Below are 23,934 nucleotides of genomic sequence, written 5' to 3'. Positions count from 1 at the left end.
TCAAGGGCACCTCAGCCCAAGGCAATCCCCTATTATCCTAACTGCATGTCTTTGGACTGTGAGAGAAACCGGAGCACCCAGAGGAAACCCACACAGACACCGGGAGAACAGGCAAACTCCACACAGAAAAGCCCCTGCCGGCTGCTGGGCTCAAACCCAGAACCTTCTTGCTGTGAGGCGACAGTGCTAAACACTACACCACCGTGCCGCCAAAGGTCACTTAGCAGAGGATGGTTTCGATCCATCGACCTCTGGGTTATGGGCCCAGCATGCTTACGCTGCGCCACTCTGCTATTTTCCAGCTATTGTAAATCCAGCAGCCACACCAAAAGTGCCACTGCGCCCATTGCCACTGACCGAGATTCCCTTCAAAATAATTGGTATGGAGCTCATTGGGCCATTACATCAATCTGCACATGGGAATCACTTTGTATTAGTCATTGTGGATTATGCAACATGATACCCGGAAGCAGTGGCTCTCTGCAATCTCTCAGCACACTGTGTTGCGGAGGCACTCTTCCACATTATCTCCTGGGTCAGGATTCCAAAAGAAATCCTGACTGATCAAGGCACTATGTTTATAGGTCACGCACACTGCGCAAATTATATAAATGGGGGTTAAATTCGATTTGTACTCGTGTTTATCATCCACAAAAAGACGAACTGGTCAAAGAATTTATTTATTTATTTATTTATTTATTTTGAGAGTTAAAATCGACTGCAAAGTTGGCATTCGAGCTGCCCCGCTGAGCCAGTCAGCCCCGAGCACGTGATGTCACAGCGGTAACCAGTTTTAAGGCCGAGGCCTTTGACAGCTATCGACCAGTCATATAAATAAAAATTTATGGTGAAAAAAAGAAATACCATTACCGGCTTGCTCAACCAAGACTGATTTGACTTCATTGATTGTAGGTTGACTCTCATTAAAACAGGATAGGTGTTATAACTTATGCAACATACATGTACATGGATTTTTCACTGATAAAATGTAAAAGGCTAATTAAATAAATCAGATGAACTGAGAAACACATTCTGAAGCAAATTAATCTTATACCGGTAACTTAAACACACAATACAAGTTACATGTATTAATCTAAATGCAGGTAAACATGTTTTTTTTTTAATCCAAATGAGTCCGAGCTTACCCGTCTGCGTTCTCGCTTCTTGAATGCCGATTGTTTTTGAAACAATCTGACTTTCAGTTGTTTTTTCAGTTCTCCATTCATTCACTTTTTCCATGTAAGGGCAAGATGGCAGCAATATCCAGTTTAGAAATAAGACACTCATTTTTCTTCATACTGTGGTAGTCCACCATTACTGCTCCGCTCAGGCAATTACTAAAGCTCGGGACGGAACGGGATGTCACAGGTTTTAGCAACAACTACAGGGAGGTCACTGCCCAAGTGATAATATGTCCCATCCCATTCCATCCCGGGTTTTAGCAACAACTCTCAGCTCACTCCGGGAGAACTGGTGCAACTGAACTCACTTTCCTTTTAAAAAATAAATAAAATGCTTTCCTTTTCTTGTTTTCTTTTCCCTTAATTGTTGGTACTGCACCCTCTTTCAATATGGGCTTATAGCCAACGCTCCTCAACAGATCAGAGGTCTTGTACAACCCCGATTCCCAAAAAGTTGGGACAAAGTACAAATTGTAAATGAAAACGGAATGCAATAATTTACAAATCTCAAAAACTGATATTGTATTCACAATAGAACATAGACAACATATCAAATGTCGAAAGTGAGACATTTTGAAATTTCATGCCAAATATTAGCTCATTTGAAATTTCATGACAGCAACACATCTCAAAAAAGTTGGGACAGGGGCAATAAGAGGCTGGAAAAGTTAAAGGTACAAAAAAGGAACAGCTGGAGGACCAAATTGCAACTCATTAGGTCAATTGGCAATAGGTCATTAACATGACTGGGTATAAAAAGAGCATCTTGGAATGGCAGCGGCTCTCAGAAGTAAAGGTGGGAAGAGGATCACCAATCCCCCTAATTCTGCGCCGACAAATAGTGGAGCAATATCAGAAAGGAGTTCGACAGTGTAAAATTGCAGAGAGTTTGAACATATCATCATCTACAGTGCATAATATTATCAAAAGATTCAGAGAATCTGGAAGAATCTCTGTGCATAAGGGTCAAGGCCGGAAAACCATACTGGGTGCCCGTGATCTTCGGGCCCTTAGACGGCACTGCATCACATACAGGCATGCTTCTGTATTGGAAATCACAAAATGGGCTCAGGAATATTTCCAGAGAACATTATCTGTGAACACAATTCACCGTGTCATCCGCCGTTGCCAGCTAAAACTCTATAGTTCAAAGAAGAAGCCGTACCTAAACATGATCCAGAAGCGCAGACGTCTTCTCTGGGCCAAGGCTCATTTAAAATGGACTGTGGCAAAGTGGAAAACTGTTCTGTGGTCAGACGAATCAAAATTTGAAGTTCTTTATGGAAATCAGGGACGCCGTGTCATTCGGACTAAAGAGGAGAAGGACGACCCGAGTTGTTATCAGCGCTCAGTTCAGAAGCCTGCATCTCTGATGGTGTGGGGTTGCATTAGTGCGTGTGGCATGGGCAGCTTACACATCTGGAAAGACACCATCAATGCTGAAAGGTATATCCAGGTTCTAGAGCAACATATGCTCCCATCCAGACGACGTCTCTTTCAGGGAAGACCTTGCATTTTCCAACATGACAATGCCAAACCACATACTGCATCAATTACAGCATCATGGCTGCGTAGAAGAAGGGTCCGGGTACTGAACTGGCCAGCCTGCAGTCCAGATCTTTCACCCATAGAAAACATTTGGCGCATCATAAAATGGAAGATACGACAAAAAAAGACCTAAGACAGTTGAGCAACTAGAATCCTACATTAGACAAGAATGGGTTAACATTCCTATCCCTAAACTTGAGCAACTTGTCTCCTCAGTCCCCAGACGTTTACAGACTGTTGTAAAGAGAAAAGGGGATGTCTCACAGTGGGAAACATGGTCTTGTCCCAACTTTTTTGAGATGTGTTGTTGTCATGAAATTTAAAATCACCTAATTTTTCTCTTTAAATGACACATTTTCTCAGTTTAAACATTTGATATGTCATCTATGTTCTATTCTGAATAAAATATGGAATTTTGAAACTTCCACATCATTGCATTCCGTTTTTATTTACAATTTGTACTTTGTCCCAACTTTTTTGGAATCGGGGTTGTAAGAGTCTTCAGTAAAATGTGCAGAGCAGAGGACAGACCACTTCGTAGGCGCCCAATGTGCCCATGAACTTCTCACAAAACGTGTCCAAATCTTTGCAGTTTGAACATTCTTGGACCATGAATGCAACATAAATCCAGCTTCTGTCATGTTGCTGCACTGACCAAAAACACATCTACGTGGTATGGCAATACATTAGCTCAAAATGGAGGATCGGAGTTGCAGTCAGCTCTGTGTTTTAATATAGCGGAAATGGCGATGAGACCGATAGACTCCCTGCTGTGACGTTACAGACGTCAAGGTCATTCACTCAGACCGCTACCTATATGAACCACTTTAATCGTAAAAATTACTATATTAAATTTATTGTTAACGCTTAAAACTATTCCTGTGCCATTCTTGAGGTCTCAAAGCATTTATAAACAAAAGTGAGGCCATGGCTCTGCATATATGCTTTAAGAACATGATTCTTAAGTTTATTCATGGGGATGCTAAAAATTGGGACAGGTAGCTTGACCCTCTGTTTGCAGTATGTGAGGTCCCACAAACCTCCACTGGGTTTCCCCCGTTTGAATCGCTGTATGGGCACAAGCCCTATGGTGTCTTAGACATCATTAAAGAAAATTGGGAGGAGGGGCCTTCTCAAAATAAAAATGAAATTCAGTACGTTCTTAACCTGAGAGCAAAACTCCATGCACAGACACATAACTCAGGAGAATTTGCTACAGGCCAAAGAACATCAAGCTCACCTGTACAACAGAGGGGCACAGCTAAGGGAATTTGCACCGGGAGATAAAGTCCTCATTTTATTACCCACCTCAAGCTCAAAATTACTCGCCAAGTGGCAAGGGCCCTTTGAGGTCATACAAATTGGGGAGGTGGACTACGAGGTCAAATGGCCAGATAAGGGAGACACGTCAAATTTACCACCTCAATCTCCTGAAACCGTGGAGAGAGGAGGTTCCTGTGTCTCTGGCAATGGCAGTTCCAGAGAGGGTGGAGATGGGACCAGAGGCAAGTCCAAAAAGTGCAGCCCAATTCACCCCGGTCCCCTATGGAAACCACCACTCACCGTCCCAGAGAGAACAGGTAATGAGGTTGCAGGAGGAATTCTCAGATGTGTTCTCGCCCCTCCCTGGTTGCACTAACCTCATAGAACACCACATTGAGACACCCACGGGGGGTGGGGGGTGCAGCCACCCATATCGGCTCCCCAAGCACAAGAAAAATGTGGTTCGGGACGAACTTCAGGCCATGCTTGAAATGGGCATAATTGAGGAGTCGCACAGTAACCGGAGCAGCCCGGTGGTCTTGGTTCCCAAGACTGACGGGTCAGTCTGGTTCTACGTGGACTAAAGAAAAAAGTCAAGTCAATGCTATGTCTAAATTTGATTCATATCCGATTCCCCACATTGATGAACTGCTCGATTGGTCAGGCGTGGCTCGCTTTTACTCTACACTGGATTTGACAAAGGGATATTGGCAGATCCCCTTGACTCCATTATCCCACAAGAAAACAAACTTTTCCACTCCGTTTAGTTTACACCAATTTGTCACCCTTCCTTTCGGGTTGTTTGGGGCCCCTACAATGTTTCAGCGTCTCATGGAACAAATTCTCTGTCCCCACAATGCATATGCAGCCACCTACTTAGATGATATAAAATCAAGTCAAGTTTATTTGTATAGCACTTTTAACAACAGACATCGTCAAAAAGCAGCTTTACAAAATCTGAACGACCCAAGACATGAGCCAATTTTATCCCTAATCTATCCCCAACGAGCAAGCTCGTAGCAATGGTGGCAAGGAAAAACTCCCCCAGACAACACGGGGAAGAAACCTCAAGAGGAACCAGATGCAAAAGGGAACCAATCCCCACCTGGACAACAGACAACATGACTAACATTAACAGTTTTAACATGAAGTCAGTTTTGTTGATGTTGTAACTCTTCATTAATGGAAACTTGAGTGCAAAACTGTTCGTGACAACCGCAGTCCCAAAGTTAGCAAGTCAACTGTAGTCCTCAGCCAGAAAAGCATTACTCTAAGTGTCCAGAGTGTCTTCCAAGTGTGACTTTCAACTGTCCCTATGGGGCCATCCTCCACAGGAGCGATGTGATGAGACTCCAACCAGACATAGGGCATCAGGATAGATCAGGCAGGTCCGAGGAGCAGAAGAGGTCAGCACCTCAATCCCAGGATTGACATGGAACTCAGAGGGACAGATTGGGGGGGGGGGGGGGGGAGAAAAAAAAAACCCACACAGGTTGTTAGGTATGCCCAGTGTCACCTGAATAAAGTAGGTACAGTATACATTTTGTGCTGAGTACAAGCAGGGACTCTAGCAAAACTAACTATGACAGCATAACTAAAAGGGGAGAGCCAGAAGGTAACACGGGCATGAGGGAGCCCCGGGAGATAAAGCCACTACACCATCAACAAACTCGAGTGAGCAAGCGAGTGGGGGACTGACAGCATCCATACATCCCAGTTTACCAAAACACTGTCTGAGGACCCTCCAGATCTACACCTTTACCTCATAAAACACCATTAACAAAAGGCTTGACTAAACAGATACATGTTTTCAGCCAAGACTTAAATGCTGAGACTGTGTCTGATTCCTGAACACTACTTGAAAGGCTGTTCCATAACTGCAGGGCTTTGCAAGAAAAGGCTCTGCCCCCTGATGTAGCCTTCACTATACGAGGTACCAGCAGATTGCCTGCACCTTTTGATCCAAGTAGGTGTGGCGGGTCATAAAGGACCAGAAGTTCGCTCAGGTACTGTGGTGAGGGACCATTCAAGTGCTTTGAAGGTCAACAGGAGTATTTTATAAAATCAACACAAAATTTGATTGGGAGCCAGTGCAGTGTGGATAAGACAGGGGTGGTCATATTTTCTAGTTCTAGTAAGGACTCTTGCTGCTGCATTTTAAACTAACTGGAGCTTGTTTATGCACTTACTGGAACATCCAGACAGTAAAGCATTACAATAATCCAACCTGGAGGTAACAAAAGCATGAACTAGTTTTTCTGCATCATGTAGTAACATTAAATTTCTTACCTTAGCAATATTTCTGAGATGAAAGAAAGTTATCCAGGTGATATCATCAATGTGAGTTTCGAATGAAAGACTGGGGTCAATAATCACTCTGAGGTCTTTTACTGCTGCACGTGAGGAAACAGAAAGGCCATCCAGAGTTACTGTGTAATCAGAAAACTTGCTTCTAGCTGCATGTGGTCCTAATACAAGTACTTCAGTCTTGTCAGAGTTAAGCAGAAGGAAGTTAATAAGCATCCAGTGTCTAATGTCCTTCACACATTCCTCAATTCTATTAAGCTGGTGTCTCTCATAAGTTTTGGAGAAACATACAACTATGTGTCATCAGCACTATGCTAGAAAACACCTCATGGATGCACTGGGACGCATCCTCAGTGATGTATCATGGGGTCCTTGGGTGTTTCGGGTCTTGCAACATCATACACCCTCACCCAGGCGACCCAGCCGGGGTTGACTTGCATCCCAGTAGCAGTCCACGGATCACCCCTTTTAATCCAAAGCCACTGTGTGGCTTTCTCTGCGGCTTCGCTTGCGGATGCAATGGCCCTCTTTTTAGCTGCTCCTACAATGCCCAAGCAACTCAGGACTTTGCAGAGGGAGCACCCTGCAAAACCCCTACAGCCGACTTCTATGGGCTCATAGAAGGTTCTCCAACCTCTCTCCCTGCACTCTTCCACCAGCTCCTGGTACTTGGGTCTTTTCCTCTCATTGGCCTCCTCAAGACGCTCTTCCCAGGGAACTGTTAGTTCCAGAATGATGAGGTGTTTTGAAGCCTCAGATGTTATCACCACGTCTGGACGGAGAGTTGTTGCTGCCACATGTTGTGGAAACCCCAGCTGCTTTCCCAGGTCGGCCTGCAGCTGCCAGTCATTTGCCGTGTGGAGGAGGCCTGTTATATGTTGGCGTGCTTGGGGTTTCTCTCCAGCTTTTACGAAGGAGACTGCCTTCTTTGGGGCATGATGGTGCTTGCAGGAGCTGATGGCAGAGGTTAAGCTTTCAGCAACTGCCTTAAGCACCTGGTCATGGCGCCACCGGTAGCAGCCATCAGCCAGGGCCTTTGGGCAGCAGCTGAGATGATGTTCTAAGGAGCCTCTACCAGAGCACAGAAGGCAGGAGGGTGTCTCACTCTTTCCCCAGACATGGAGGTTTGCTGGGCTAGGCAGGGTATCAGACAGCTTGCACTAGGAAACGGACCCGATGGAAGTCTGCCTGCAAGATGTTTGTCCAGGTGATCCTGCGCTGTAGTGCGCTCTCCCACCTTGTCCATGCTCCCTGTTGTCTGGAGTCCCACCGCCCTGCTCACACACTCCCCTCCACGCCTGCTCAGACCTCCTCCTGGATCAGGTGGGGTCTCTCCTTACCGCGGGTCTGGCTGATCAGGGTCTTTGGGTAGTAACTCAGGCCTGCTCTTCCTGTTGCCACGATGCCCACCAGTGCCTTCTGTCTTAGGCGAGACTCTGCCACCTCCACTGCTCTCCCAGCCTTCCACTTCCTTCCTGTCCTCACCTCGATGCCAGCTGCTAACACCTTGCAGTCCCTCGAGTCCCTGTACTGTAAGGCTTCTCTGGTGCGTACCACCATGAACTCCTCGATGAGGCCACTGAAAGGAAGCTGCAGTGTGTTACTCACCCCATACAGTGCCGCACTGGTGAGACTGCGTAGGAGGCCTAACCACTTTCGAAGAAAGCCACTGATCTTCCTTTCTAGGGACTCAACTGCTGTCATTGGGACTGCATAGATTAGCATGGGCCAGAGGATTCGTGGCAAGATAGAATGCTGACAGATCCAGGCTTTAAATCTACCAGGCAAACCAGACTTGTCAACCTTGGTGAGCCAGGTTCCAAGTTCCATGCTGGACTTCTGGATGGCAGCTGAGTTTTTCAGGCTGGAGTCGAAGAGTTTCCCCAAACTCTTGGCAGGTTGCTCTGTGATGGTTGGAATGACAGTTCCTGAGATGGAAAACCAGAACTTGTCAATCACTTTCCCCTTCTTCAGCACCATCGATCTTGACTTGGAGGGCTTGAAACTCATCCTTGCCCAGGTAATGAGTCTCTCGAGCCCTTGTAGGATCCACCTGCACCCTGGGACCGATGTTGTAGTGACTGTCAGGTCATCCATGTAGGCCCTTATCGGGGGCTGCAGTACACCTGACTTTTAGTCAGGGGCCCTCTGCATTCCACCTTGGCTGACTTGACCACCATGTTCATGGCTAGCGTGAAAAGGATAACAGAGATGGTACAGCCTGTTATTATTCCTTTCCCAATGCGATGCCAGTCTGATGTTTCTGACCCAGAAGTGACCCTCATCCTGAAATTGTTGTAGTAATCCAAGATGAGGTCCTTGACCTTAACGGGAACATGATGGAGGTGCAACGCAAGCTCGACCAGCTTATGCGGTATGGACCCATAGGCGTTGGTCAGGTCCAACCACAAGACCACTAGGTCGCCTCTGTTCTCGTGAGCCTCTCTAATCAGCTGTGTGACGACTCCAGTATGCTCCAGACAGCCAGGTATTCCAGGGATCCCTCCCTTCTGCACTGATGGGTCGATGTAGTTGTTCTTGAGGAGAAACTCTGTCAGTCTCCGAGAGACAATGCTGAAAAACACCTTCCCTTCAACACTCAGGAGTGAGATGGTCCGAAACTGGTTGATGTTTTTCGAGTTCTCCTCTTTGGGGATCCATACTCCCTCAGCACACCTCCACTGGTCAGCGACTTTTCCCCTTCTCCAAATCACCTTCAGGATCTTCCACAGGTGCCGTAGAAGCTCTGGACAGTGCTTGTAAACCAGATAGGGAATACCACTGGGGCCTGGAGCAGATGCTGAGCAGGCTGCCTTGATGATATCCTCGACCTCTTTCAGGCTTGGCTCCTTCAGGTTGAACTCTGTTGTTGGGGGGGGCAGGGCTGATGAGAGATTTGTTGGGTTCCAGGTCTTGTTCTCTCAGAGGATCACACGCTGTGTCCTGGAGGAAGAGATTCACTTGCTCTATCGAGCACTCAAGCCGGCCACTGCACTTGTCCCCAAGCAGTTGTTTTGTAAAGCCAAAGGGATTGGCAATGAACGCAGCTCGCTTCCTTGCTCTCCCTCTTCCCCGTCTCTGGTGCCACTCTGCTCTGCGAAGGGTCATCAGCTTCTTCCGCAGGATGTTTTTCAGCTCTGTTAAAGGTTGCTTCTCCTCATTAGCAGCAGTCTTGTACTGCTTCTTCAGAGTGCGAAGCTCCTGGCGCAGGTGATGTATCCTAGTGGCCCTGCGGTTCATTGTGTAGGAGGTGGGCTTAGAGCTTCCTTTCTCTACCTGCCCAAATCTCTCTGAGGCATAGCTGAAGATGATTGTGGTCATCGATACATCAGCATAACAGTGGAAACTAATGCAATGTTTACAAATATCACCCAGAGGTAACATATATAAAGAAAAAAAAAAAAAAAGAAAGCAGTGGACCCAGGACAGAACCTTGTGGAACACCAAACTTTACCTCTGTATGTCTAGAAAAATCACCATTTACATCAACATACTGATAGTGATCAGTTAAATAAGAGCTGAGCCAGGAGAGGGTCATTCCCTTAACTCCCACATTTTCTAGTTTATCCAGAAGAATGGAGTGATCAAATGGTATCAAATGCTGCACTAAGGTCAAGCAACACAAGCAGTGAGACACAGCCTTGATCAGATGCCAACAGTAGGTCGTTTACTACTTTAACCAGAGCGGCCTCTGTGCTATGATGAGGTCTAAATCCTGACTGATACATTTCATGGATGTTATTCCTATGTAAATATAGGCATCAGTGCTGTGCCACAGCTTTTTCAAGGATCTCTGAGATAAAGGGGAGGTTTGATATTGGCCGATAATTGGACAGCTGACAGTGATCAAGGTCAGGTTTTTTTAACCAGAGGTTTGATAACTGCTAGTTAAGGCTTTTGATGCAGAGATTAATGAAAGTAATTCAGTTTCTTTTAGGGGAGTAAAATATTCTACTTGATGATCAGTTATATTGTTAACTACAGGGTCACTTACATTGACCTTAAATTAGTAGCTTGAGTTTTTTTGTCAGATATTCTCAATTTTGTCATTAAAAAAAATTCATGAAGTCGTTGCTACTACATACTGCAGGTGTGCATGTGTCTACAGTGGACTTATTCCTGGTTAATTTTGCTACAGTATTAAATATAAATCTAGGATTATTTTATCATCTTCTATTAGGGAGGAGAGATGTTGATCTAGCAGCACTAAGAGCTTTTCTATACATCAGAAAGCTTTCCTTCCACGCTAATTTGAACACTACCACTTATGTTCCAATTTTCGAGCGGTCTGTTTTAAAGTGCGAGTGTCATCATTATACCAGGATGCAAATGTTTTATCTCCAATCATTTTCCTTTTAAGTGGAGCTACATTCGCTCAAGTATAGTGAAACGCTGACTAAACATTCAGTTGCCTGATCAAGTTCTGCAGGGGCTGACGGTGACCCAATCAAAGTTGATAACTCTGGGAGATCATTTATAAAGCTCTGTGCAGTAGTTGACGTGAATGCATGTTTAAAACAGTAGCATGGTGAGGTGCATATATTATTACTCAGACATATTTTGAATGAGATGAGATAATGATGAGATAACTTCAGACCTGTGGAAGTGGGACTATGTTTTCTACGTTTAACCCGAAGGTTAGTATTAGATTGAGGGCGTGACCACCATTATGGGTCAGTCCTATGGCATTCTGATTAACCCCTACTGAATCTAAAATGGACACAAACGCTGTTTTCAAAGGGTCTTCTGGGTTATCGAAGTGAATATTAAAATCTCCGACAACTAAAGCTTTGTCTAAGGAAATAACCAGGTCGGAGATAAAATCTGTAAATTCAGAAATTAACTCCGAATATGGCCCCGGGGGCCTGTAAATAATAAGTAATGGAATTAACTGGGTAGACTTATTTTTTGAGGTTACGTACATTATATTAGTGTGAAGAACTTCAAGTGTATTAATTTATAACTAGGTTTGTGTGTTACACCTAGATAAATCATAAATAACCGCGACGCCTCCTCCTCTGCCAGTTAGACGAGACTGTAACTGTATCCAAGAGGACTAGCTTCATTTAATGCTATATATTCATTTGGTTTAATCCATGTTTCTGTTAAACACAATACATTAAACTCCTCACCAGTAACAAGTTCATTAACCATTAACGCTTTAAATGTAAGAGATCTAATATTTAATAGCCCCACCTGTAGATCAAAAGGTGCTGGCAGCGGCTGTACAGTCAGTATGATCGAATTTTATATTGATTAGGTTACTGGAACAAACACTCTGAATATTTCTACTTTTTTGTTGAGCTCGGGGAACAGACACAGTCTTGATGTAGTGGACCCTGAGTGATGACTCTGTGCAGCTAGCAGACAGTCGGTTTAGCCTGTTCGTCTGCTCCCTGGCCTTGGCTCTGGATTGTCAGGAATTAACTAGTCCTGTTCTGAGACTATGACCTATGCTACAAGAAATGAGAGCAGCACCTTCCCGAGTGGGATGGATACCATCCCGCCCTAACAGGCCAGCAGTGCCCTCAAAATTAGTCCAATTATCTATAAAGCCCACACTGTTTTCAGAGCACCACCTGGACAACCAGCAGTTCAGCAACCATAACCTGCTGTAAGCTACATCGCCACACCGCACTGGGATGGGGCCAGAGCATACTACAGCATCGGACATCACCTTCGCCAATTTAAACACCTCTACAAAGTTACTCTTCATAACCTCAGACTGACAAAGGCGTATATCATTAGCTCCTGCATGGATGACTCTCTTTGAGAACCTGTGGTTGCCTAAGAACCTAAGATTACCTGCTATGTCCGGCGCCCTGGCTCCTGCTATACACCTGACTAAAGCTGCTGGTGCCCCTAAAGGCCGAGCTAATTTCATGTGCTGTATGACCGAGTCCCCTATAACCAGAGCTCTTTCAGGTTTCTCAGCAGGTGCATCACAAAGGACAGCAAACCTGTTCGACACGTGACGTGGAGAGGAGTGGTGCTCCCGTGGACAAGCCTCAAATGGTAGCTTTGGCTCTATGCTTATGCCACAGAGCCGTCACCCATTCACCCTGCTGTAAGGGCTCTAATGCCGGAGTTGGGGGATTACTAACTCCACTTAGGGCATCCAGACTTTCCCCTAAAGAAACTACACTGTTCTCATTCTCACTGGCCTTCTCTAAAGCCTGGATACGCACTTCTAAAACTGCAATCTTCTCTGTCAGAGAGCTAACTAATCTGCACTTATCACAAAGCTATCACTAACGACAGAGGAAGAATGACTAAACATCCTGCACTCAGCACACTGAACAGGCTGAAGGTGTGCCATGATGAAAAGATCCACGTACCTTAATCATTTATAGTAATGATTGGGAGCAGCACTTACAACATCTGAGGGCGGTGGGCTCACAGCAAACCCCAAGTGTGCAATTGGGTGGGTGGAAATACAGCATCTGGGCTTCCACTTGGGTCATGGGCAGGTGCGTCCCCAAATTGATAAGACTGCAGCAATTGCGACCTGCCCGTGACCCAAAACCAAAAAGGGGGTGACGCAGTTCTTGGGGCTGGCTGGCTATTATAGGCAGTTCGTGCCTAACTTTTCAGACATCACCAGCCCACTGATTAACCTTACTAATAAAATAACTCACTTGTTCTGAAACCTACTTCCTGCTCCTCTGTTTACCAAAACTATAAAATTGTTACATTCATATCTTTGCACCCCCATGTAATGTTCTTTTGTAATGTTCACCAAAAAAATAATTTTAAACGGCACAAGATAATCAAAAGCATTTTAATTTTGAACCGGTTTGCCATTTTTACAACATGCATCCAGTCAGCAGGAAAACACTGGAAGTGATGTCGGAGTGCAATATCAGGAAATAGGTCACTAAGATCCACAATGAATTTGGGATGAAAAATGTGAGTTTTTCAACATGAGAAGATAAACTTCATATTCTCAAGCCAACGTGTGATTCTTTTTATTATATAGACAGAAACAAAAAGTACCCAAATTTATCAAACAATTCATCAATTTCTTCACGAGTGACAGAGATGTGTCATGGTTTTGGTTCTCCATATTCCGGATGGAGCTCCAACTGGATGCTTATTAACTTCCTTCTGTTTAACTCTGACAAGACTGAAGTACTTGTACTAGGACCACATGCAGCTAGAAGCAAGTTTTCTGATTACACAGTAACTCTGGATGGCCTTTCTGTTTTTTCACGTGCAGCAGTAAAAGACCTCGGAGTGATTATTGACCCCAGTCTTTCATTCGAAACTCACACTGATAAAAGAAAGCTATCCGGGTAATGTTATCTCAGAAATATTGCTAAGATAAGAAATTTAATGTCACTACATGATGCGGAAAAACTAGTTCATGCATTACCTCATATAGTGAAGGCTACATCAGGGGGCAGAGCCTTTTCTTACAAAGCCCCACAGTTATGGAACAGCCTTCCAAGTAATGCTCAGGAATCAGACACAGGCTCAGCATTTAAGTCTAGGCTGAAAACATCCGTTTCGTCAAGCCTTTTGTTTAATATGTTTATGAGGTAAAGGAGTAGATCCGGAGGGTCCTCAGACAGTGTGTTTTGGTAATCTGGGATGTATGGATGCTGTCAGTCTAGGGCTGTGCGATATATCAAATATACTCGATATATCGCGAAAATTCTGTGTGCGATACATAAAATTATTATATCGTAACTATCGAGTATTTTATGGTCATCTTCCGACTTGCGTTCGTTTCGTGTTTGTTTAAAACCTTTTCCGGTGGTTTTCTCCCTGTCCCTCAGGCAGTAACGCGAGAGGCTGCCTAAGGGTAAAGAAAACAATAACGTCACGCACTCGCCAACCAATCCCGGGTGACATCTCGGTGCTGAAAGGAACTTCCAGGAAGATTTTCTAGTTTCGGTTGTGTTGCCAGATTGGGCGGTTTTAAGTGCATTTTGGCGGGTTTTGAACATATTTTGAGCTGGAAAACGTTAGCAGTATCTGGCAACGCTGCCGGCGGGAAGATTTCCTGGTTCCGGTTTACAGCGCTGACTCAGTTTGTGCAATCGCTGGTGTTGCATAGGCTACCGTGTAAGCTCTGGCAATTTCAGCGACAAATTACTTCCTAAAAGAACTAGTAAGGGGTCAGTCAACTGGCATTTTTTGGATATCGCAAGGAGGACGTGGAACAGCAAATGCCAGTTTGTAAAGTGTGCAAAAAAAAAACAACCTGTCATCACGAAAGGCAGCAGCACTACAAATATGTTCCATCACCTGAAACTCACCCGGTACAGTATGAAGAGTCTCTAACACGAGCTAACCCCCCCCCACGAGCTAAACGAATGACCATAGCGGCCTCGTTCTCCAAAGCCACCCCATATGAGAAAACGAGTCAGAGATGGAGAGCTATAACGGATGCAATCACTAACGTCATTGCCAAAGACATGATCCCAATTAGTATAGTGGAAAAACCAGGCTTCCAAAAATTACCAAACACACTCGATCCCAAACATGAGTTGCCTGGTCGCAGACATTTTACAGAGAAGGCAATACCGGAATTATACACATCTGAGAGGCAGAGCCAGAAAACATTCAGTTCAAAAGTGTGCAAAGAGAAAAATTATGTTTTGCAGAGCTCTCTCTTCTCTCCTTCTCTCTCTCTATTGTGAATGTTCCAGTGGTTCTCAGTAGTCAGGTTAATAGCTTGGAGATCTATTTTTTAAAATAATTTAATGAATGAGCACTTTTCTTATTTAGGCTAAATGTCTCAGTGTTGAGCTTGCACTTTATTGGTTTGAGCTCTGAGCAGCTCTGTGTTGTATTGCCCCTCTGTTGCAATTTTCAAGATTGTTTTTGCAGTTTGTGCCACATCTTTGTTGAATAAAAATAGTCTTATTTCAATTCAATTGTGATTAATCACCAACATGACAATTTAAAATGTGTTGTTGAAAACCACCTGTAAAGTTAACCAAGAATGTTATTTAATCTGCAGGGATTGTAGTGAAAACAGTAAAGAGTAAAAGTTAGATTTCATGGGGTCCTTTAGAGGAGATTTAAATATATCGAGATATATATCGTATATCGTGAAATGGAGAAAATGTATAGGGATATTCATTTTTTCCCCATATCGCACAGCCCTATGTCAGTCCCCCACTCGCTTGCTCACTCGAGTTTGTTGACGGTGTAGTGGTTGGCTGCTTTATGTCCCAGGGCTCCCTCATGCCTGTGTTACCTTCTGGCTCTCCCCTTTTAGTTATGCTGTCATAGTTGCCGGAGTCCCCGTTTGTACTCCGTGCAATATGTATACTGTTCCTACTTATTCAGGTGACATTGGGCATACCCAACAACCTGTGTTTTCTCTCTCTTCTCTCCCCCCCCAATCTGTCCCTCTGAGTTACATGTCAATCCTGGGATCGAGGTGCTGACCTCTTCTGCCCCTCAGACCTACCTGATCCATCCTGGTGCCGTGTCTGGTTGGAGTCTCATCACATCACTCCTGTGGAGGACGGTCCCATGTGGACAGTTGAAAGTCACACCTGGAGGACGCTCTGGACACTTACAGTCATGCTTTTATGGCTGAGGACTACAGTTGGCTTGCTAACTTTAGGACTGCAGTTGTCATGAACAGTTTTGCACTCAGGTTTCCATCAATGAAGAGTTTATAACATCAATGAAACTGACTGCATGTTAAAAATTGTTATAGTCATGTTGTCTGTTGTTGCCCAAATGAGGATGGGTTCCCTTTTGAGTCTAGTTCGTCTCAAGGTTTTTTTTCTCATGTTGTCAGAGGGAGTTTTTCCTTGCCACCATCGCCACATGCTTGCTCATTGGGGATAGATTCGGGATAAAATTAGCTCATATTTTAAGTCATTAAGATTCTGTAAAGCTGCTTTGTGACAATGTTTATTGTTAAAAGCGCTATACAAATAAACTTGACTTAACCCGCTCCGTCACAGCACTGTAACATGGCTAACCCTGTGCTCTGACCCCAACTTCTGAACAAGCTGGGATAAGCAAAGGAAAAGCATCTCACTGTGCTATAATGTACATGTGACAAAGGCTTCTTCTATTCTTCCATTTGCCACAATTTCCTGACTATAACTCAGCCTACAAGCCTGCCTATTTGGATTGTAAAAACCATGTTTACCTGTGACCCCTACTTACAGATCATATGTGTTTTTACAAGCAAGTTTCCAGCTCTACAGCTCTGTTGGCAATACTGAATCCTGGGTCTTCTTGTTTTGCATGCTAAAACTTAGAATTTTCTAATTGCAACCAAGCAGTATTAAATATGTATTTGCCCCACACTTTTCGCTCACAGTGAAACTAGCAGACTTTAAATGTACGTGTTTTAGCTTTGTCATTATAATTGTGTAGATGTCTAAAGAGTTCAATTTAATATGTAAATCTATAAAGTACAAAAATTGAAGGGGTGTGAATGTTCTGAATTTTATAATATACCATTAGTATTGTGATATGACAATACTACAACAGGCAATGTAGTACTTGTTCAACGCTGCCTATCTGTAGTTTATCACATTTCTGATTAATACAAAAATAAACAAGTTAGCACACAAACATTTTCAATTATACTTGGATTTAAAATCAAAAGTAAAAATTCCATACCTTTTCCCAAAATTTTTGTACTGCCCCACCCCAAATGACTTTGGTCTGGGATATTTATCCAAGATATTTGTGACCATACAAAACACTGCCTCCTACAACAAAGCCCTGAGCACAATTACTTTCCAGGTATCTTCAAAACCCTTCAGCTTTCCTGGCCAAGAAGAAGCAAAAAACAAACATCAAAAGGAACAATTTCAGGCATTTGCAAAACTGACCTCAAGCATGTAAGTCTCTCCTGACACCAGCACACACAACACAGGGATGTCCATGGTTTCGCTTCCTATACACACACACACACACACACACACGTTTTGTTACTGGGTACATACAGATCATTGCAAAGAATTACTAAATCTAAAATACAGACTCTATATTGGATCCCAGCACTGACAACAGGAATGAGGATGTAGCATTCCTATGGGAATGTCCCAAAAAAGTGTGATTGATTTATGAGAGAGAGAGAGAGAGAGAGAGAGAGAGAGAGAGAATGAATCTGTGTGAATTATAGTCTTGTAAGCCAGACTTTTAGGATCCACTGGCAAACACAGGAGTATAAATATTTACATTTTGTACACTACAAGACATGCTTTCCTGCCTTACACACCGATACAAAGAACAAAGCTTTAGGGCTAAGGAAACATCTCGAGACATTGGCCAAGTTATCATTTTCTTAAAAAGTCCTATTATACCAGTCTCAAAAAAAAAAAAATAATAATAATAATAATAATAAATAAATATATATATTAGTACAAATGTACTTGCTGAACAGAGAAAAATAAGAATTTATGTCCTGCATAACTTAACAAAAAGTTAAAAAAAAGTGTGTGTGTGTGTTGGGGGGGCTATATAGTGAGTTCGCCATTTTGTAGCGCTGTCCTAATGTATAGTGAGAATTATTACACCCTATATAGGGGTATATAGTATCCCACAATGCATCATAAAAAGTAGTGTACAACTGATAGTCACTAACCAAGCAATATATACCATCATGCATTGCAGTCGCGCTGAAAGAAAAATGGCAGACGACAGAGAGGAGCACCCAGTGCATTCTCAAGAGAATATGTATAAATGTAAAGATTGACATTGGCTGGCATTTCACAGAGCTGTAAAAGCTGTTTCATAAGGACCGTCAAGTATTTGAGTATAGCAGGAGTTCATTTTTCCTTATGACAATGGGCATGAGACAAATTTATAAGTTGTGTCACGAAAATGGCAATAATATTGTAGTGTGCTGGGGGGGTGAATGGACGGAGGAAGAAACACATTATAAAACAGACATTCAAGTACAATTTAAAAAAAATACATAAAGTACAAGAATAAAAGTTACAGTGCAGAATGAGGAATTAATCAAAAGCCTCAAATTTGATTTAATAAAAGGCAGTGGCAATAAAGAAAGTATTCAGCCTTGATTTAAAAGATCTGAAAAATGCAGCAGACACAAAGTACTTTGTATTTATTAATGTGGGAAATATGCTCAGTGTAATATGTATCACAAAAATACATGCACGTATTATTTTGAAAACCAACCACCCAACTGATCTGGCATGTTTTGTGTGACGGTAATGACGCAAATAACGGCGCAGTGTAGTAGTGTCCAAAAATGTCTTTAAATTTTACCAATGAGCTCACTATATAGTCCTCTATATAGCATTCCCTAGATAGCAAGTAGGGAGTAGTGAATGAGTGAATGATTTCTGACACAGCTCATCATGGTGCATTTAACGTTACCATAACGTATAAATAAGTGGATTTATTACTTTGTATAAGTAATAAGCTTGATAAAAAATTCATTTCAGTGTTTTGGTGAGTGACCTCAGGTATGATGGTCCTGGATAGCTAGTACTTTTGGTTGGTCTACATTACTCTAGATTAGCCTTGTAAGTCAGACCCTACAAAAAGCAGCTTTTCCGATGAGGAACAAATATTCTCACAAAAAAGCTTAAATATTACTCAAAAAAAGTAAGGAGTAACAGTGGCATCTTTCTCTAGCTACAAAGCATTAGAACATCAGAGAAACTGTGCACAGAGGCACCCTCCGGTTCCACCTCTTTTCCAGTACATGCCATTGCATTTGAATAGATGAAGTTTCACCTTTATCCCCATCAGTCAAATCTGACATTTTTGTCTAGTTTGGATTCACTGAGGAAAATGTCATTATATTTAATTTTGAACAGAATGATGACTGAAATGTATTTTTTTTATTTTCATCTTTTATGAATCCGGATCTCTTTAAGAAGAGGAGAAAGGAGGCTGGAGAAGGGGTTGGGGCACATAGGGTAGGCGCACACTGAGGTTGGTTGGGGGGGGGGGGGGGGGGGAGTGTTGGGAGACACTACTACAGAGGAACAGAGACAGTCATAAGGCCTGTGAGGCTGGGGTGGTTATACTGTGCCCCCTTACAGGTCTCTAATCTCATACACTCTGCCTAGCTGAAACCTACTGTTTAAAGGAACAGTCCACTGTACTTCCATAATGAAATATGCTCTTATCTGAGTTGAGACGAGCTGCTCCGTACCTCTCCGAGCTTTGCGCGACCTCCCAGTCAGTCAGACGCGCTGTCACTCCTGTTAGCAATGTAGCTAGGCTCAGTATGGCCAATGGTATTTTTTGGGGCTGTAGTTAGATGCGACCAAACTCTTCCGCGTTTTTCCTGTTTACACAGGTTTATATGACCAGTGATATGAAACAAGTTCAGTTACACAAATTGAAACTTAGCGATTTTCTATGCTATGGAAAGTCCGCACTATAATGACAGGCGTACTAACACCTTCTGCGCGCTTCGGCAGCGCATTGATACGGAGCTCAGATATCAATGCGCTGCCGAAGCGCGCAGAAGGTGTTAGTACGCCTGTCATTATAGTGCGGACTTTCCATAGCATAGAAAATCGCCACGTTTCAATTTGTGTAACTGAACTTTGTTCATTTCACTGGTCATATAAACCTATGTAAACAGGAAAAACGCGGAAGAGTTTGGTCGCATCTAACTACAGCCCCAAAAAATACCATTGGCCATACTGAGCCTAGCTACATTGCTAACAGGAGTGACAGCGCGTCTGACTGCGTCTGACTGACTGGGAGGTCGCGCAAAGCTCGGAGAGGTACGGAGCAGCTCGTCTCAATTCAGATAAGAGCATATTTCATTATGGAAGTACGGTGGACTGTTCCTTTAAGAGGACTGAATGCTTTACTTTAACTATCAAATTGTGGTCATTTTACAATATCTCACCCCATTTTCCTGTGTGCTGGTTGGAAATGTAGTCCTCTAGGCTGGCTCTGAAACCAGCCTCCACACCTCTTTGGCCAACACTTCCATCATCCACAAGGAGAAATGCTTGGTAGTTGTTATCCAGAAAGCAGGTGTCTCGGGATGTGTTTGGAACGTAGTACACGGCAGGAAAGCTGCCCTAAGAAACACAGAAATAGATGAGGGACTGATGGGTGGTTTTGTGTGCGTATTCAGTTTGCTTTGGATTAAGGTGCAATATTTCGTAAAGCTGACATTGGTAAGACTCTTATCAGAATCAGAAAAACTTTGTCATGACAGAAAATTGTCATAACCGTGGCTCAACAACATACATAACCACCAGATGCTTGACATACAAAAGATATGTTCCTAAAAACAAAATAAAAGTAACTAGTAAAATAAGTGGAACGTGAAAATAAAATACTGATACAGTTTATATGCTGATTAGCCTTGTGTTTATACAGTGGTGGTGATTATAGCAGTCAAGAAATGTTCTTGTTTATTTAAGGTTTCTATGGCAGTGGGAATGAATGAGTTACAGAAAGTGTTTTTCTTGGCAAAGGGGACTTTGTAGCGGCTATGTAAATCAGAAAAAATATATTTCTCTAGATTTTCTTTTAAACAAATACATGGGCATATAACAAACATTGTTATAGTCATGTTGTCTGTTGTTGCCGCCCGGATGGGTATGGGTTCCCTTTTGAGTCTGGTTCCTCTCAAGGTTTCTTCCTCGTGTCGTCTGAGGGAGTTTTTCCTTGCCTCCGTCGTGCTCGTTGGGGATAAAATTAGCTCAAATTTTAAGTCGTTCAAATTCTGTAAAGCTGCTTTGCGACAATGTTTATTGTTAAAAGCACTATACAAATAAACTTGACTTGGCATATTTTATAAAAAAGTTTAAGCTACTTCAGCTAACAAAAATTCTCTCTGCACATCTCTTTATATTATTAAACAATTATGTTCCAGAGAAAGAGTACATTTAAAAAATAAAAAATTAATTAAAAAAAAGTCCTTCATGAGCTCTTCAAGCAAACTGAAAATACATTTCACAGAGTAAGTTTCATCACTTTGACCTCCTACATGTGTATGTGGAGAGCACATTTCCATACACAGAAACATGCTCAACACATACAGCAGTATTTTGCATTTTAAATAATTTCACAGAAAGATTAGGAAAACTACCTCAGGGTTGATTAGTTGTTCTCGGTTGCATACCAAACCCCATGGAGCTATGCCTACAGACACTACTTTAGAGAGGGAATCTGAGGAGGCAGCCAGCGCATGATCCCTCACAGCCTCCCCTAGATACCTGCCAACACCCTCCCGCAGTCCTTCTGCTAAGATCCATGCTCCTGTGTGTGTGTGTGGGGGGGGGGGGGGGGGGGGAGAGAGAGAGAGGACAGACTTGACAAGTCAGTTCATGCCCAAGACTCACCTCAGCTTCCTATGGAGAAGACTCCAAGCTGACTGAAAAGCAAGGATAACGGTGAGCAGAAGAGGAGAGAAAAAAAAGACCCCACATGAAAATGCATTATACGAACAGTATTACCTTTCATTAATGACACGAGGACAATGTGCAACACTGAAAAGAAGGGGATTGCTTTTTAAGAAGCCCAGCAACCCACATGTTATTTCATGAATGGAACATACTTCATTTTAAGAGTGCAACTGTTAACGACCTAACCAGCCTTCTTCCAAAACGGAAAGAGACAGCAATGAAAATTCAAAGCATTCAACACATCAACATACTGCATGTTAAGATATATACAGAAAACCACACTCAGAAAAAAAAGTTGGGACAGTATGGAAAATGCAACTTAAAAAAAAAAAAAAGGCGCAGTGATTTCTAAATTTACTTTGATTTGTATGTCATTGCAGACAGTAGGAACCCAAGATATTTCACTTTTATCTGGTCAACTTAATTTCATTTGTTAATATACAGCCATTCCTGTGTTTCAGGCCTGCAACACATTCTAAAGAAGTTAGGATGGGGAAAATTAAGGCCTGATAAGGAGTTAAAACAATTAGGTAATGATGTCAACAGGTGATTACAATCATGATTTGGTACAAAATCAGTATCCGGGAAAGGCCTCATCTTTGAGGAGCAAAGATCTCCAGTTTGCCCAAATCCAGAAAGGGATTTGGATATTTCACCCTCTATTACCCCTTTTCCACCAAATCAGTTCCAGGGCTGGTTCGGGGCCAGTGCTGGTGCTGGTTCACAACTCGTTCAACTTGCGAGCCAGCTGAAAACCAGTTTGCCTTTCCATAGCTCGCAGTGCTAAGTGGAGCCATGTCATTATGTCGCTGTATACGTCATTACGTCGCTGTATGTGTCAGTTACGGAGCTACATTTACATAAACCTTGGCGCGAATATCAAAGCAAAAACAACACTGAAGCAGCAGCAGCAACAACAATAATAATAATAAATGACTTCGCGTTTGTACAGCTGCTGCTTCTCGTCGCTTAAAAATGGCGATCTTTCGCGGTCTTATTGTTGTTGGTCTTAACAACTCCGCCCCCGCTGACATAAGCGGTTCTTTCCTCTGGCCCAGCAGAGAGTTGGTGCTAGCCTGGAACCGTTTTTTCTGGCCCCAGAGCCAGTTCTTTGTCAGTGGAAACAGAAAACCCGGTTCCAAACTAAGCACTGGCCCCGAACCAGCCCTGGAACTGCTTTGGTGGAAAAGGGGCATATGTTGCATAAACAGCAAGGGTGCAAGCCTAAGCTTAACACCTGTGATCTCTGATCCCTCAGACGGCACTGCATCAAGAACCATCCTTCATCTACAGCTGATACAACCACGTGGGTTCAGGATTACTTTGGAAAACCTTCAAGCACCACGATACATCCAAAAATGGCAGTTAAAACTTTACTGTGCAAAAAGGAAGCCTTATTTTAATGGTGTTCAGAAGTGCCGTCAACTCCTCTGGGCTTGGAGGCATCTGGGATGGACCATCACACAGTGGAAACGTGTATTGTGGTCATACGAATCAGTATTCCAGGTCTTTTTTTGTAAGAAATAGAAGCCATGTGCTCCAGACCAGAGACAAAGAGGACCATCCAGACCGTTACAGCAACAAGTCCAAAAGCCAGGGTGTGCCACAGAATGGGGTTGTGTCAGTGCCCTTGGGAAAGGTAACATTGAGATTTTGGAGCAACATATGCTGCCTTCAAGACAATGTTTTTTCCAGGGATATTTCAACAAGATGCAAAACCACATTCTGCACACATTACAAAAGGCATGGCTGTAGAAGAGGAGGGTGTCTGTCCCCAATAGAGAATGTGTGGTGAATTCTGAACCCCAAAAAAATGACGACGACCCTGTACCGTTGCATATCTTAAGACCCGTTTGCAGGAACAATGGGACAAAATAAATCTGAAACACTTCATCACATGGTGTCTTCAGTCCCTAAATATCTTTTAAGTGCTGTGAGAAGGAATGGAAACATTATAAATGCTTGTCTTAACTTTTTTTTTTTTAATAAATAAAAATACAAACTCATGAGGTAAACCATCAAATAATGTGCTGTTGTATTGTTCTGAGTGCAATACAAGTCAAAGATTATTTACAAAATCACTGTTTTCAGTTTTAATTTCAACATACCATCCCAGCTTTTTCTGATTTGGGGTTGTATTAAGATGCATCATATAAACTATTAACAGAGCATGTCTAGATATGTTGTTAGGGTTTTGCATAACATAGACAATCACATGGTCTAACTAAAATCAACAGCACCATTCCTGATCTTCATCAATGGCTTCAACTGAATACCAAGTTGAGGAATAC

At 43.0% G+C, this 23,934-nt stretch overlaps 1 protein-coding gene across 3 annotated transcripts in view; it reads right to left on the bottom strand.

Moving 5' to 3' along the window:
- The window catches only part of LOC132898038 (transient receptor potential cation channel subfamily M member 4-like), a 155,867-nt gene that overhangs the window by 60,208 nt on the left and 71,725 nt on the right, over positions 1-23,934 (bottom strand). For all 3 annotated transcript variants that reach the window (XM_060939401.1, XM_060939402.1, XM_060939403.1), the window contains 3 exons: positions 21,328-21,497; positions 20,131-20,308; positions 17,120-17,184 (listed from right to left, as the gene is read on the bottom strand). In XM_060939401.1, the coding sequence (XP_060795384.1) occupies positions 17,120-17,184; positions 20,131-20,308; positions 21,328-21,497 (413 nt within the window). The remainder of the gene's footprint in view (positions 1-17,119; positions 17,185-20,130; positions 20,309-21,327; positions 21,498-23,934) is intronic.

Source organism: Neoarius graeffei, chromosome 14, assembly GCF_027579695.1.
Source record: "Neoarius graeffei isolate fNeoGra1 chromosome 14, fNeoGra1.pri, whole genome shotgun sequence".
In the NCBI taxonomy this organism is placed as follows: domain Eukaryota; kingdom Metazoa; phylum Chordata; class Actinopteri; order Siluriformes; family Ariidae; genus Neoarius; species Neoarius graeffei.
This window is presented reverse-complemented; position numbering and strand designations above follow the sequence as displayed.